Genomic DNA, 15,207 nt, shown 5'->3' with positions numbered 1-15,207 from the left:
TTATCCAGCTCCGGCTTTGATGTCCACAGACAAGGTAGAATATGTTGCATGATTTTATGAAAGTATGATGTATTGCGACATCATGCAAGTCAAATTTGTAGTTTCTTATGTCTCATTCCATCGAACTACAGATCCGCTACCCGATCTGGCAAACTTACATAGTGCGGTTATAGCCGATAGAGGGCCGCAAAGTGAATGCAGAAGTGCCGTTCACCCTGTTATGAGTTGATGAATCACTGAAACGATTTTGGAAACATTATTTTAAGGTTTAAAAAACTCTTTAAGAAACAGTACATACTGTAAATCTCTGTAGTTTCACAACAAAATGCAAACAAACAGCACAAAAGCATATTTTTCACTCTAAAAGTGCAAATAATGATGGCACATATTGTTAAAGCAAGGTTGGCATTACTTCTTTAGGGTCCGTCTCTGGCTTTTAGGGCCAGTTGCAGCACTGGCACCTGGCATCATAAACTGTGCCAGCAGCGCAGTAGTGGGGGTAGGTTTCCCCTTTAGAGCATTGATAGAAGTTGGAGGGGTTGGTTGGGTCAGCGAAGAAGCCGTCGGGCTTTCCATTGCAGAAGCCGGGGCTGGGCTTGTGTGTGGTGGTGGTGGTAGTGGTGGTGGTTTTGGTGGTAGTGGGGGCGCCAGGCTTAGGTGTGGTGGTGGGTGGAGGAGGGGGGTACTCTGGATGATGGTGAAGAAATAAAGAGGTGTCAGAGGAAGCAATTTCAGAGGAGAATGAGATGTTATGAATTTTGGAATGGCAAAAGAAGTGACTCACTGATTTCCAGGAGCTGATGCAGGTGCATCATGAGGGGATGTTTGCCCTCTCCGCAGAACTCTCCATTGAAATCATCCAGATCAAGGGCCCAGACGAAGGCACCACCAAACTTTTTCTCCTTCAGATATTGTACCTGTATTGTATTGTGAGAAAAAAGATGGAATAATTTTTACTTCCTAAGCAGTAATAAATTAGCCTGGCTCTGCCCGTCTACGTACTTCCGCTCAATTTCATTTTACTTCAAGAGTATGGTTTACGAGGCTAGTAATAAATATAAGTAAGCCCGTCCACTTAGAAAAGAGATTAATTACCTTGATGTCATAGCTCTTCTTGTCATCATATCCAACCCACTCATTGCCTTTAACAGCATAGGGAACCATCTGATCGTCAATCCAGTTCACACTGGCACCATTCAGAAAACCACAGATCTGGAACAAGAATGGAAAATAGTAAATCAACTGCATTTATATAGTGCTTTTCTACTCTTCCGAGCACTCGGACGTGAAACATGACAAAACTGCCCTTATGCTTACCAAAAAGGGCCAAGTGGGCTACTCTTTTTCCATGACTACTATGCATAGTATCTATAATGTTAAACATTAACATGAAATTTCTACGCCCCACTTTATTTAAGACGTTTAAAGGTTTACCTCATAGTAGGACCAGAAGCCGGCCTCGCGGGTGTATGGCCCGGCTGACGCTGCACCACCGATTGGTGAGCCAACGCCAGTGTCGGTGGAGGTCAGGCGGAAGGTGCGTCCATACGTGGCAAAGCCCATTCTGAGCTTCTCCACTGGGGTGCCATTGTCTCTCCAATAGGTCATAGCAAAGTCCTGAAAAAGGGGCACAGTGAGCACACAGATATTTGGGACATAGATTAATAATTTATTCTCAATCCTGTCTATTAGTTAGAGGTATGTTTTGGCAAAAACGCATGCCATGGTAAGGCATGTAAGTAAGTAAGTAAGTAAGTAAGTATCATTTACGGTGTTGAAGTCCATGAAAATGCCCTCATCAAATTTCCCACGGTACAGTGGACTGTTGTGGCCTGCTTCGGTTGACCAGGCGCCATTGAAATCGTAGGTCATGATGTTGATGAAGTCCAGGGACCTAGAAAGGTCAGAGATCAGAGTTAGATCGGAATGAAAAGAATAAAAGGCATTTGGATGACCATCTTCACCAGGTTTTCACGTCCCTCTCAGATGCAGCTGAGCTAATTGTCTGGGTTTAGCTTTGGCAGAAACTGACAGAAAGGTGCACCTCAACCTCAGCCGATGTGAGTTATATGGATTCCTTATCCATTTAAGCATTGAGGTCTTTGTATTCATATCAAACCATTTGAACTACAGAAGTCTGCCTAGCTTCATGCAAAAAGCACATCGTGCATATTGTTTAGAGGAAAAAAAATGTTTGAACTAACTTGGCAATTTCAGCAATTTCAAAGCCAGCGTCAATGGTGGGCTTCCCGGCAGCTACTGCAGCACTGAGCAGCAGTCTTGGCTTTCCAGTGGCCTGGGCCTCAGCCTCATAAGCTGCCACAAGCTCCTGTTAGAGTGGACAAGAGAGCAAGCGGTCAGAGGCAGAGAAGGGACAGAGAGAGAGAGAGAGAGAGAGAGAGAGAGAGAAAGAGAGAGACATAAAGTGATAAAAGAAGGAAAGAGAGGGAGAGGGCACTTTTACACTGTTAGACAGGAGCCCCATTTACCCACCCTGCACAGAAGTGTGAATCTTTGCTTGTCCTCTGGAGGGCTGCCTCGGGAGCCGGGATACTCCCAGTCCAGATCCATGCCATCAAAGCCGTACGTCCTCAGGAAGCTGATGCTGGACTGGATGAACTTTTGACGATTGGTAGGGGTGGACACCATGATGGAGAATCTGACAGACATGGCAGTTGTTTTAATTCACATAGGTGTATCATGTCTTGGAAAATTCGAGCTGTGGGATGAAAAAAATGGCCATCCACCAGAGTGACTTACTGTGTTGAGCCAAAATTCCATCCCCCAATAGCTAGCAAAGTCTTAAGTGATGGATTGCTGAAAGGACAAGAAGAAAATACACCAATTAGATATAAGAAAAGAGGTCATTTATTACTGCTTTGAATAATTAGTGATATATTTTGTCCTCTTGTATAGCTTTGTGTATGGTAGTCACCAATGTATGCTTGGTGTAAAGTAGACTAGGGTCAAAATTAATTGGTAAGTGGCTTTGAAGAGAGTACTGACTTCAAAGTATTGTCACTTACACTGTCTTGAGGTTGTTGAAAGCAGCATAAAGTGTCTCATCGTTCCATTCGTAGGTCACCAGTTCATTGGCATGGTTGATCATGGCAAAAGCGTAGAACAGGTGGGTGCACAGGAATGGGTCGACATTAGCGGGAAGGTACTTTCCAGTCCCTGGTCTGTACTGGGACCAGTTGGTGAAATAACAACCCATGTCCATGGATGCTCCTGTAGACATATGACAGTACTATAAGTCTGAGAGTGAACAATGAGGCTACTTACATAAGTAATTTCGATCAAGACACTACTTACCTACGTGGCCGAGCACCAGGCACAAGCCTAAATGGATACAAAATCATTATGTTGAATTAGATTTTTTAAAATTATTATTATTAATTATTTGTATGTAATCAGTTTATCAGCTATACCTGCGATGAGTGTGAGCCTCATGGTTGACTGTTGTTTCTCCTTTCTTCCTAGATCTTAGAAAAAAAAGTTAAAAGTAGTCACTTTGATTGATTGTAAAAAAAACTATGTTGCTTCAAAATGGATTCATTAAAATTACAATAGTCCAACAGTTAATGTAAGAAGTCAGCTTTTATCAGTATTATTTTATTAACTTAATATATATTTTTTAGAATTAAGAAATTCTATCTCTCTCTGAACTCTCACTGAATATGTATAATATATGATCATTCTAAATGGCTGGATTTCTGTCCTTACCACGGGAACTTCTTAACTTGTTGAGAAGCCAAAGATGTTCTTGAACTGACTGTCTTTTATAAGTCCAAGGGCATTTGAGTTCCACCTCACTCAACCTCTAAACCTAATAAGGAATGATATGGTTCATTTTATATGGACCCAGATGATAAGATATCTGTAGTGTAAAACTCTGAAATGTTTATCAATGTTTTTTTTTTTTTTTACAGCCAGGACTCTGATCTTGCGTAATCTTTCTTCATGTTAATGCACTCTATATGCATTTTCAAGAAACTGATTGATTTTCGGCGTTGCATTGTCAGAGTATTAGTCACATCATATGTGAACTGCAGAACAGTGTTTTATGCAAATGAAAACTGTGTGTTGACTGTACCCATGTATTAACAAAAAAGTATGAAACATTAATGAATCAAGAGAGAAGAAAGAAGAAAATAAATAAGTGCCCATATAGCCTGCCCCGTGTCAGGAAATTAGGGTACAGGGGCACTGTATAAAAGGAATATTGAAAAGGCCTTTTTATTAAACTGCTTTATAAGATCTCCTGAGTATTGACTACTTCATTTGAGAGTCCAATCGAAAGCAAGAAAGAAAGAGAGAAATTAGCCTCCTACTGAACTGAAATATTTGACAAGACATTGATAACAGGTTGAACTATTTTACATCCCAAAATTCAGGTTGCATTTATCCTCCAACTGCTTTGCTTAGTAAAGGTGATTTCTGAATACATCGCATGAAACACATATTTAATTCCTATATAGAATAGAATAGAATAGAATAGAATAGAATAGAATAGAATAGAATAGAAACTTTAATTGCCACACAATAATGTTGGTGGTATAATATAGTTGCACATCTTCAGGAGTTCAGGAGTCTAATTGCTATACATGGATATATAGATATATGAAATATAGATATATGGTGCTATATAATTCTTGATGACATAATTTGTGTCATTGTCAGCCCTTGTTGGCATCAAGTCCTGAATATTTGATCATAAACAGATTGTCATTTAAGTTCAAGGGGTTCAGGCCTTGTGGTTTCTTAAGGACTTTGAGACAAAGTAAGTCAGTGCACAGTGTACACAGCCCATTTCACGGTGAGTACTTTGAAAAAAAATAAAGACTTTTGCACCTGTTCTGCACAGGTGCACTGGAGAAGACCTGAGGTCGACAATCATGGAACTTATAATCAAATGACCAACACACGCATATAGATACAACATTCATACATCCACATTTTCAATTGATGCATAGTCGGTTAGCAATGTATAACTCATGATTTGCAATAAATCTTACAATGATTGCAATTTTCCTTTGGATAAGAAGAACAGAAGTTCACTTTATCATTTCTCTGACCTACAGTACACTGTAAAAACAACTGATAAAAACTGATAAAGGTTATAAAAGAAATAATAACGTAGCGGTACAAAATCTCACACAGGAGAAACAAGTCATCAAAGTTGACAGTGTTTTTTTCTTTTCATTGGAATATTATCAATTGGTGTATTCAACTTCTCATATGCTGTACAAGAAAATCTATATGTCCACCTTCTACAGCGTGGACTATTGCTTACTCAGATCAATCAATTTGTAGAATTTGCATTTTCTATCGGTGCGATACAGATTGATAATTAATAATACACTGTTAATTGATAATACACTGTTAAGGAATCCAGCTGATATTTGAGCACACATATTTAGTTGATATAGTTTGTTTGGACACCACAACCTCATTGTCATAACGACGCATGAATGACAGATAAACAACTTGGTTATGTCATCCAGAGCTCTGGTACTGTAGCTATTCTCATTGTAATCAGGGCTTTGACAGCTTTTTGACAAGCAGGCTGCGGCTTTATCTGGGCTTATCACACCATGTTCTGCTTGCATGGTGCCATGAATACTGTCCCATATTGATTTCCATTTTTTATGGTTTTATTATGTAGGCCATAAAGAGATTGTATAAACATTTAATGATAGTAAAAAGGTACAGGAATGCGGCTTCCTCACTCTTGAAGGGACACATGGCACATTACACATGACGCTCGCAGATAAACTCTTTTGTTACCTTGTAAGAACAAAATTATTCATACCCCTGGCAAATACTGATTTTCTCTTGACCAATATGTTTGTTCTTACTTAAAATGACACTTGCACATGCCAAAAGGTTGCAAGAAAAATTGCATGTTCAAAATAATTCATACCCTTTTTAAACAATCACTGGAAACATCTTTATTTACCACCACAGCTCTCAAAATGGTTCATAATACCCACCAAGCCTCTTCATGTCTCCACAATGATTGTAGACTGCACCTTTTTAGCAGCAATCTGGGTTTTGAGGCAGGAACGATTATTTGCCATCACTTTGGCCTTGTGCTCACTTTTTTGACGGATTGAGGTCTGCTCTAAAATGTTGATATTGTTCTCTGTTAACTATTTCTTGCCTTGTTTGGCTATATGTTTTGGATCACTGTGTGGTTTAATGTTCAAATGCTGCCTTTTGGGGCAGCCATGGCCTACTGGTTAGGGCTTCGGCCTTTGGGCTTGTCGGTTCGACTTCACTAATTCACGGATTGGGATAAATGCAGAGACCAAATGTCCCTCACGGGATCAAAAGATATACTTACTTACTAACTTACATTGTGTAACGTCGGCGCAAAAAGACAGTGTTCGCGTTCTCCCGCGCAGGGGATCCTGGGATACGAGAGCGAACATTTGGGGGGTTTATGTCGTTATTCTCCTTAGTTTTGTGTGTAATGTTAGCGTCTTTATTGTGACATGTTTCCCTTTTAGTTCTCCCTCGTGTGTGATCCTTTTTGTGTGGGAGGCTGCGTCCTCCCCTGTATGTGTAGTGTGTGTGCGTGCTTGACCTGCCCTGTTTGCATTGTGTTCTGTGTCTTGGTCTTGGTCTTGGTCTATCTGTGTCCCGGCTCTCGTTCCCAGTGAATAAACCTTTTGATTGGACAACTGTGTGGTTTGCTATCAAATCGTTACATTGGTGTCAGAAGCGACTTTCGAACATGGCCTCCACTCAGCGGGAGCAGCTGGGAGCGGGAGACCTCATCACTGGGTGGAGGCCCACGCAAAGAGGATGCAGAGAGAGCCCTTGTAAGGGCTACTAAAAAGCTCGGGGCCTTCTATCGCTACTGCCGACGGAGGAGAGGAGCTTTCGGTTGGAGCTGCCTGCGGCCATGGGAGAAGTTCTTGCCGGAAGAGGAGCCTGAAGAAGCGTTCGCGGAGAGGACGGCGATGGCCTGGGCGCTGACTACTCCACGGCGAGCCGCGACGCGTGAGCAGAGAGGGAGTGCGGCGAGGAAGAGGTTCCTAGACGATGGACGGTTGGCGGAGCCGCTGAGGGCAGCGAACTCACGACGGTGGGGCAGCTTCGACGGAAGGGCCCTCTAGTGTGTGACTGTTTTGGTGTGTGCTTTAACTTTTGGGTGCGTGTGAGGGGCACCTTGCAGTGCTAGGCGCTAGTTCTAGTTGGCCTGTTGGCCGGCGCCTTTTGAAAAAAGTTCGTTGTGTGGAGTTCGATAGCACGACCATCTCGGGGGTCGTGCCTTCGCCGAGGCCGCGAAGGAGTGGAACGGGCCGGGAACAGAGCAGTACGGCTCTGCGAGATGGCAACACGAGGAGGGACGCCGAAGACGGTAGCTGCAGCGGGAGAGCTCAGCGCGGTCCGGTTGCTGTGGAGTCGGTGCCTGTCTGTCCTGGTCGGCGACTCGACGGAGCGGAGTGGCGTTGGCGCAGCTTCATCTGGCCCCCCTCGAACCCCGGTGCTTGGTACAGTGTCGACGGTTGTAAGGCCACCTAGGGCCCCGTCTGGAGAGGAGGAGTGCCGCGGTGTCACGCCGCGGAAAGTGCAGCCTGAGGGCGGCTGCTGAGAGGGAGCTGGTGACGAGCGGGTCGGCCACGTGGCTGCTAGCACGCCCGTACTGGATTGCTAGCAGCGTGGCGCCCGTTGAGTGAGCTCCTGCGGCGTGCACCCCACGTGAGTTGGCGGTACTGTCGCACTGAACTGAGTGGCGGGCGACGCGCGCCGACGTTAGCATGTGGCTACCTCGTGGGCATTGCCGAGGACGGCAATGGCTTGTTGGGGGAGCTGTGTAACGTCGGCGCAAAAAGACAGTGTTCGCGTTCTCCCGCGCAGGGGATCCTGGGATACGAGAGCGAACATTTGGGGGGTTTATGTCGTTATTCTCCTTAGTTTTGTGTGTAATGTTAGCGTCTTTATTGTGACATGTTTCCCTTTTAGTTCTCCCTCGTGTGTGATCCTTTTTGTGTGGGAGGCTGCGTCCTCCCCTGTATGTGTAGTGTGTGTGCGTGCTTGACCTGCCCTGTTTGCATTGTGTTCTGTGTCTTGGTCTTGGTCTTGGTCTATCTGTGTCCCGGCTCTCGTTCCCAGTGAATAAACCTTTTGATTGGACAACTGTGTGGTTTGCTATCAAATCGTTACAATACTATTGGGGCAGGTCTCTCGGCACTGCCTGATTGTTCCTCCTAATCTTAAAGGAACCGTATGTAAGAAAAATATTTCAATTAATCATAAAATGGCCCTGATATGTCACTAGACATTAAGAAATCATGTTCATTTCAAATACTTATATCACTGACAACAGTAGTCCAGCCAGGATATTGTCATTTAAAAAGTGAAGTTGCAGCCCTCAACTGTTGTTGATGTTGTGTTTTGTCATGTCATGTTGTGTTTTGGCCTGATGCGCCACCCTCCAGCTATCTACTAATCACGAAGTCAGTAGTGTTTCGCCATCTGCGTGTGCAACCTCGAGTCAGGGGGGAGGGGGAGGGGATACACCACTCTTCAGTATTTTGAAAGTGATTGCAGTACCAGTTTTGGCCACAATCTTACATATGGTTCCTTTAATGTAGCCTCTTGTTTTAGTGTTACCGTTTACTTTGAGAAAGTCACCAGGTCCCCCTGGTTGAAAAACATCCCAAAATAATAATTTTCTCACCCCCACAATTTAAATGGACATGGTGTCATTTGGGTTTAATGCTTCCCTTTTTTATGCCAATCTCAGGCCATGTCCCTGGGTCAAAAAAATCCAGCGAAAGCTAAATTCTTTGTCCAGTTGTGCCCTTATAAAGGTTAAGCTGAGTTGTGCATGTTTGGAGAAGAGTGGAGAAAAACAGAATGAGAATTCTTTCATCAATTCTGTGGTGGTGTCTGTCTTTTACTTAATGGGTATATTTATTGAAGTAATCTAAAAGTAATCCTAAAGTAATCAGAATATGTTACATGTTTTTGGTAATCCAACTGATTACATTACTGATTACAAAAATTGCCATGTAATTTGTAGTCAGTAATGGATTACATTTCAAAGTAATCTGACCCAACCCTGTCCATTAGTCCTGAGTCAACTGGCATGCAATGTGGGCTCTCTCACAGTCTTGTAATTTATAAATAATTGTTGCAAATTGTCCTTTAAAAAGAGTGCCCCCGACCCTATTTCATCTGCGAGACATGAACATGTTCTTGTGGTCTTCTCTGTTGTAAACTTAAACTGTATTCTTGATGACATAGATGTAACTTTAGACCTACAACAATGATAATAATAATTAACTATAATAAGGACTGCTGGCTAATTCCTGTTATCAGCAATATTTACTGAACTGCTTTGATCTGACTCTCACTTGCAAGGATTTGCTGTGTGTACAATAATGATAGAATCAATAATAATAAATCAAGATAAAGCTGCAGTTGGCAAGATTTTTTTGATCATATTCACTGAAACCGACACTATGACGACAAAACAACATAAATCAAAAATAGCACTTCTACCTCCACCTATTTTTTTTGCAAAAATCCACAGCTCCCGGTTTTTCTGGTCCAATCAGAGCAGGGCTGTGTGAGATCTGACTGTCAATCAGTCTAGTGTAGTCTGGTGCGCACTGATGAGCACAAACTTGATGAGAGAGTGCTCGGTGGTAGTGGGGGAGGGGCATGAGAGTTGTAAACATTCAAAATTTTGGCTAAATCCCCTCAATCTGTCAGACTTGCCAACTGCAGCTTTAAGTTGTTTATGCTGACTGGCTAATGGTACACATTGAGGGCAGTGGTCACAGCACACCTCAGTTGAATGTTTTCCATACATCTTTTTATGTTTATAAAGATGGGCTTATTAGGCTTTATTTGATGGGTCAGTGAAGAATGGACAGCAAATGAGTGTGTGAGAGAGATGAGGAGTGGGTTCAGGAAATTATCTCAGGTTGGACTCCAGCCTGTATGGACACTGAGGCTATATTTGGTATGGTGCTCCAACAATACTGCTGCTATGGCTCTCCGGTCTTCCCTATGTCTTGCGTATCTTACATACATGTATATCTGACAGGACAACTGTTATCGCTACTGTATACCTATATCATGCCTTCCTACTGTAATATGCCTAGTGTAATAAAAAAGAAAACTGAAGCCACCTAGATACTTATAATGTTTATGGTTTTATAGATCACTATATCCACTAGCTGAAGAGCTTAGGTGTAATACATATGTAGATATGAAGTCAGGCTATGGGAAAGGACAATTAGGTCTGCCAAAGCTGCAAAGAAGATACGTCAGACAAGAAGTGACAATGTGTAACTTTTATTTCAGAATAAAAAAAGAATCCCATTCTGTTACTCTTCACAGTAACATTCAGTCAGCATAGCACTTTACAAAAAAGTGATACAAATGGCCAAATATTCCGCTAATTAATGATACTGACACAAAGTTGCGTTCTTGGCCTCCAGAGCTGTCCCTGTATTTCCTTATGGATAGTCACAGCACTTGCAGGAATCTTGGTACTCTAGGCCAGGCTGGCAGCTATGCACGTAGGTGTTTCCACGGAAACACTGAAAGTAGGTGCTGGCATCAGCAGGGTTGGGGTAAAGACCATCGACTTTACCGACACAGAAAGTGGCGATGGGGTCCGGCGTCGTAGTGGGGGCTGGAGTGGTGGTAGGTTTGGGTGGGAAACCTGAAGGAACATAGCAGACGTTTTCTTAAATGAGAGAAAATACTTGTAAGCATGTAAGACAGTGTTTTTCAAACACCTGTGGTCTTGTGTGATCTCTAGGAATAGTGTGCGTCTTTACCCAGTGAGTTGCGCAGGTGGTTGACCAGAGGGTATGCGCCATCTGCACAGAAGACACCTCCAAAGTCGTCCAGGTCAAGACTCCACACAGACGCCCCACCCAGGTTCTTCCCCCTCAGCCACTGGGTCTAATAGCCATAGCAGAACACATTCCATATTACTGTTTTCTTATTACCATACTTGCTTAAGCTAATAGCAAAGAGATGTCATTTGCTGTGTACCTTTGCAGCAAAGCTCTCTTTGTTATCATAGCCCACCCAGGAGTTGCCATGGGTTGCGTAGGGAACCTTCTGTTCTGTGATCCAGCCCTGAATGCCAGTCGATGTGAAGGAGCAAACCTTGAAGGGAGAGAGAGAGAGAGAGAGAGAGAGAGAGAGAGAGAGAGAGAGAGAGGATGTCAGTGTACTGACAACGCTAGAAGCAGCGGTGCTGTTATGTGTTGATCAGACTGCACTGACAGAGAAGGCCTTACCTCATAGTAGGACCAGAAGCCAGGGTCGCGGGTGTAAGGGCCGGCGTCAGCTGGGCCGTCTGCGGGAGCGCCCAGGCCTGAGGCAGAGGTCGTCAGGTGGAAGGTGCGGCCATATGTGGGGAAGCCCAAGAGCAGCTTGTTGGCATCGGCACCCTTCATCAGCCAGTAGCTCACAGTAGAGTCCTAACAGAGGAAGACCAATGCAAAATCAGAAATGTGCAGATCTATTGTTCTGAAACTGAATGGCTAGTATCAACAGCATTCTTGAGGTAGGGAACTCAATTTTCCATTACACTGCAGGATATTTTGATAATTAAGTAAGTCAGAATAGAAAACATCCTATGCATACATAACTTTTATGACTTCCCTGTGATATTTTTGCCCTAAGATGTGATTATCATCTTACAATGTTGTGGTGAACATGAGTTCCCTGGTCGAGAGAGCTGGGGAAGAGGGGGCTGTTGTGTCCGGTCCTTTTCTCCCAGGCACCATGATAGTCATAGGTCATGATGCTGATGAAGTCCACTTGGCTGTAGAGATGTAAACATGTAAACATCTCAACTGTAAACATTTAGGTTTAGGCTAAATATGTTAGCCTGGAAAATCTAAACTCATTTAGTCTGGTAACTCTTGACTGGGAAACGTTTGCAACACTTGCAATGCGACAGGCACTAACTTTGAAATCATTGATCCAGCCTTAACAATCACATCGATCAGAGATTCCTAATGTCACTTAGACATGTAGGCTGCCACTGCAGCTATGTAATCACAGGTACCTTGACACCTCTGGAACCTCGTAAGAGATATCGATTGTGGACCTTATAGATCCGACTTTGATAGAGAGTAGGAGGGGGGGTTTCCTGTTTTCCGTGGCCTCTTTCATGATTGCCTGTCTTAGTTCCTGTAAACGGGCAAGGAGTGACAAACAAACAAACAAATAAGAGTGGCGGTTAAGAGATGCAAGAAATGCTGAAATGCCATGACTGAATGATGATTAGCTTTGTATTTTGTAGCTCAAGTCCTCTTTACAAACACCCTATATCAGTGATGAACTGTTTTGTCCTGCCTATCTGCACACTGTGGGTTTGCTCTCTCACCGTGAGCAGGGCAGTGAACCTCTGCTTGTCGTCCAGCGGGCTTCCATTTTGTCCAGGAAAATCCCAGGCCAGGTCCAGCCCATCAAAGTTAAAAGTTCGCAGGAAACTCAAGGCCGAACGGATGAACGTTGCACGGCCCTCTGGTGTAAATACCATGGAGACGAATCTGCAATGTGGACAGAATGAGAAGACTACTGCATGGACAAGGACCAAAAATACCTGCTACTGTATGCTTTTGAACGCACTCTTAATTGCACCAAATTGTATTATGCGTTATGTAGCTTATCTCATGCAGTGAATGGATTACTTTTTTCCTTGTTTTCAACTTACGGACTGACTCCATTGACCAAGCCTCCAACAGCGAGGAGAGTTTTCATGTTAGGATTGCTGAAAAGGTGCAACAAGTAAATAACTATGATAAGTGACCTTTTTAAAGAAAATACTGTAGTTTCATTTTAGCTTAGATAGGACTGACACATGTTTAACTTACTTAGGGTCTGTTCCAGAACACAACATGATGGAAATAAATGCATGCATTATACTGTGCATGTCCATGCATGTCTTATGTTATGCATATTTTTTGATATTCCGCCCGTTTCCAGTGGTGAGAAGAACTGTCCAAAAAGGGCCCCACTTACGTCAGCTTGAGGTTGTTCAGCTGTCTGTACATGTCTTCATCATTCCACTCGACAGTGACCAACTGGTTCTCAGGACTGATGGTGGCCAAAGTGTAGATAACGTGCGTGCAGAGGAAAGGGTCCACATTGGCAGGAGTGAACTTGCCCACGCTCGGTCTGTACTGGGACCAGTTGGAGAAGTAGCACACCAGCTTGGTGGAACTCACTGGAGAGGAGGGAGTCAGACCAATATAAGCTTGTTTTAAGTCCCTGAGTTGTAAAATAATTAAGCCTATAGGTCTGAATTTCTATATGCTTCATATAGGATATGAATATCAGACACCTACCCATCTGCAGGGTGAGCAGCACCCCCAAAGCTAAAGAAAGTGCAGAGAGAGATAGAAAATATTAAAATAATTGCAAACATTGTAACAAATGTATCATGTGTTGACTATTAGGCTGACATCAGAACCCACCTGCCAAAACAACAAGTCGTGCCATTGAGCAATTTCTGTGGGGAAAAAAGTTATATTTAAATTAGCCTATATTATAATCCAAGGGCAATAATATACTTTGCTTCTTGTAAAGGGCAATGCCTTTTAAATTATATAATTTCTTGGCACAGACAATAAATTATTCTTCACCTGGACTCCAACACAGTCTTTAGATTACATGCAGATTTAACCAATGTCTTTTAAAATTAAATGGGCTGAAGATTTACCTGTTTCCCCTTCTGTTATGACAATTCAGTGAGGATCCAGTAACGCTCATTTATACTCCGACCTTAATAACGGGTACCAAAGTACACCTGATAAGTCAACCATTGGTCATGAATAATATGACCCTTCATGACTATTTTTTTCACATACCACAACATATCAGTGATTTACGATTCTTGATACAGTGTGATTTTCCTATCCTATTAACTTGAAAATCCCTTGACAAGTTCCTTAACCTTTACAAACGAGACCACGAGTACCACTTATTTACAGTGGTACTTACTTGTTGACACAAATGTAGCCCAGAAAATTGTACCATTTCTAACAGTGCATGTTAATTAAAATACACATTTTTCTTGTTGCAGTTGATAAAATGTGCATGTAATTTGGAAATTATTCAGTTGAGGAAACCATAGGACAGACTTGTCGGGAACTGTATCCCTGACTGGCCCCGAAAAGACAGTAAATGTAAATGCTCCCGCATAGACTCTTGAAAAAGAACTATAGTAAAAACTACTGGTAGTTATTTTTCAGCAGGGGAAAGGTACGGCTGCAGAAGAATCATTCCCAGTTCCCAGTTCTTTATTGTGTCAACTTTCTCTCCACCAGGTGCAAATGAAACCAAGGGAGAACATAAAATACAACATCGTGTATCGAGAGAATGTGTGCTCATTTTAGTAAATTGTGGTCTCATTTTACTATATTGTGTGCACAATTTAGTATATTGTGTGGTCATTTTACTAAATCATGTGCACATTTTTCTAAATAGTGCGCTGATTTTACTAAATTGTGCACATTTCTCTAAATAGTGCGCTCATTTTACTAAATTGTGCTCTCAATTTAGTAAATTGTGCACACGTTGCACAATTTACTACTTGTATATTGTGCGCACGTTTTACTAAATTGTGCGCTCAATTTACAGCAATTAAAATGAGAGCACAATTTTGTAAAATGAGCACACTATTTAGTAAAACGTGCCTTTTTGTGCGTACGATTTACTAAATTGAGAACACCAGTAAAACCAGTATTTAGTGTGTTCAACATCATGAAAGGGGACTTTACATGAAAGGGGAAGTTGACATCCTTCTCTGGTTCTTGTTGCCCATTTCATTGACAGTCCCTTAGGGGCCTATTCACACTGCTAGTGTGGTGACTGCGTTACCTGTCTGTTTTCATTTTGACACCCATGTTAACAGGTTATGGTGTGCACACTGCCTGTGTGACACAAACGTCTCAGGTACGTCTCGAGCCATGCTGAAAATGTGCGCATGCTAGAAATAGGACACACAATGCGACACGCAAGCGCAGGGGACGATTCCAAGGGCCCAGCACTGACAGGGGGCCCCCAGAGAGCCCCCCCAATAATACTATATATAATCTCGTACAAATACCTGGGTGTGCACAGGACAAACAGGGGCAGCCGTGGCCTACTGGTTAGCGCTTCGGACTTGTAACCGGAGGGTTGCAAGTGCCCTTGAGCAAAGTGCCC

At 42.8% G+C, this 15,207-nt stretch overlaps 2 protein-coding genes across 2 annotated transcripts; both read right to left on the bottom strand.

Annotated features, from left to right (window-relative positions):
• Window positions 1-436: 436 nt before the first annotated feature.
• chia.2 (chitinase, acidic.2) lies at window positions 437-3,211 on the bottom strand. The gene is made up of 9 exons (XM_076267407.1): window positions 3,027-3,211; window positions 2,761-2,817; window positions 2,494-2,659; window positions 2,205-2,329; window positions 1,771-1,894; window positions 1,435-1,617; window positions 1,096-1,212; window positions 785-917; window positions 437-687 (listed from the first exon to the last, which is right to left on the bottom strand). The coding sequence occupies exons 1-9, from the start codon at window positions 3,107-3,109 to the stop codon at window positions 437-439; spliced, it is 1,239 nt and encodes a 412-aa protein (XP_076123522.1). The 5' UTR covers window positions 3,110-3,211.
• A 7,102-nt stretch (window positions 3,212-10,313) lies between these two features.
• On the bottom strand, window positions 10,314-13,507 carry chia.1 (chitinase, acidic.1). The gene is made up of 11 exons (XM_076267518.1): window positions 13,476-13,507; window positions 13,347-13,376; window positions 13,021-13,225; window positions 12,713-12,769; window positions 12,383-12,548; window positions 12,062-12,186; window positions 11,692-11,815; window positions 11,286-11,468; window positions 11,035-11,151; window positions 10,815-10,941; window positions 10,314-10,696 (listed from the first exon to the last, which is right to left on the bottom strand). The coding sequence occupies exons 1-11, from the start codon at window positions 13,498-13,500 to the stop codon at window positions 10,488-10,490; spliced, it is 1,368 nt and encodes a 455-aa protein (XP_076123633.1). The 5' UTR covers window positions 13,501-13,507; the 3' UTR covers window positions 10,314-10,487.
• Window positions 13,508-15,207: the final 1,700 nt, after the last annotated feature.

The sequence above is a fragment of the Alosa pseudoharengus genome, unplaced genomic scaffold (assembly GCF_046254945.1).
Source record: "Alosa pseudoharengus isolate Yale_2024_CS ecotype anadromous, Long Island Sound unplaced genomic scaffold, YU_APseudo_1.1 YU_APseudo_1.1_scf_5, whole genome shotgun sequence".
In the NCBI taxonomy this organism is placed as follows: domain Eukaryota; kingdom Metazoa; phylum Chordata; class Actinopteri; order Clupeiformes; family Clupeidae; genus Alosa; species Alosa pseudoharengus.
This window is presented reverse-complemented; position numbering and strand designations above follow the sequence as displayed.

Coding starts and splice junctions, on each gene's coding strand:
- chia.2 (XM_076267407.1), bottom strand. CDS start 3,109: ATGATCAACCATGCCAATGAACTGGTGACCTACGAATGGAACGATGAG. Junction 1,618..1,770: donor TTTTCATGGACTTCAACACC/GTAAATGATACT, acceptor CCCCTTTTTCAG/GACTTTGCTATGACCTATTG. Junction 918..1,095: donor AGAAGAGCTATGACATCAAG/GTAATTAATCTC, acceptor AATACAATACAG/GTACAATATCTGAAGGAGAA.
- chia.1 (XM_076267518.1), bottom strand. CDS start 13,500: ATGGCACGACTTGTTGTTTTGGCAG. Junction 12,770..13,020: donor CTGAACAACCTCAAGCTGAC/GTAAGTGGGGCC, acceptor GCACCTTTTCAG/CAATCCTAACATGAAAACTC. Junction 12,187..12,382: donor GGTTCACTGCCCTGCTCACG/GTGAGAGAGCAA, acceptor GCCCGTTTACAG/GAACTAAGACAGGCAATCAT.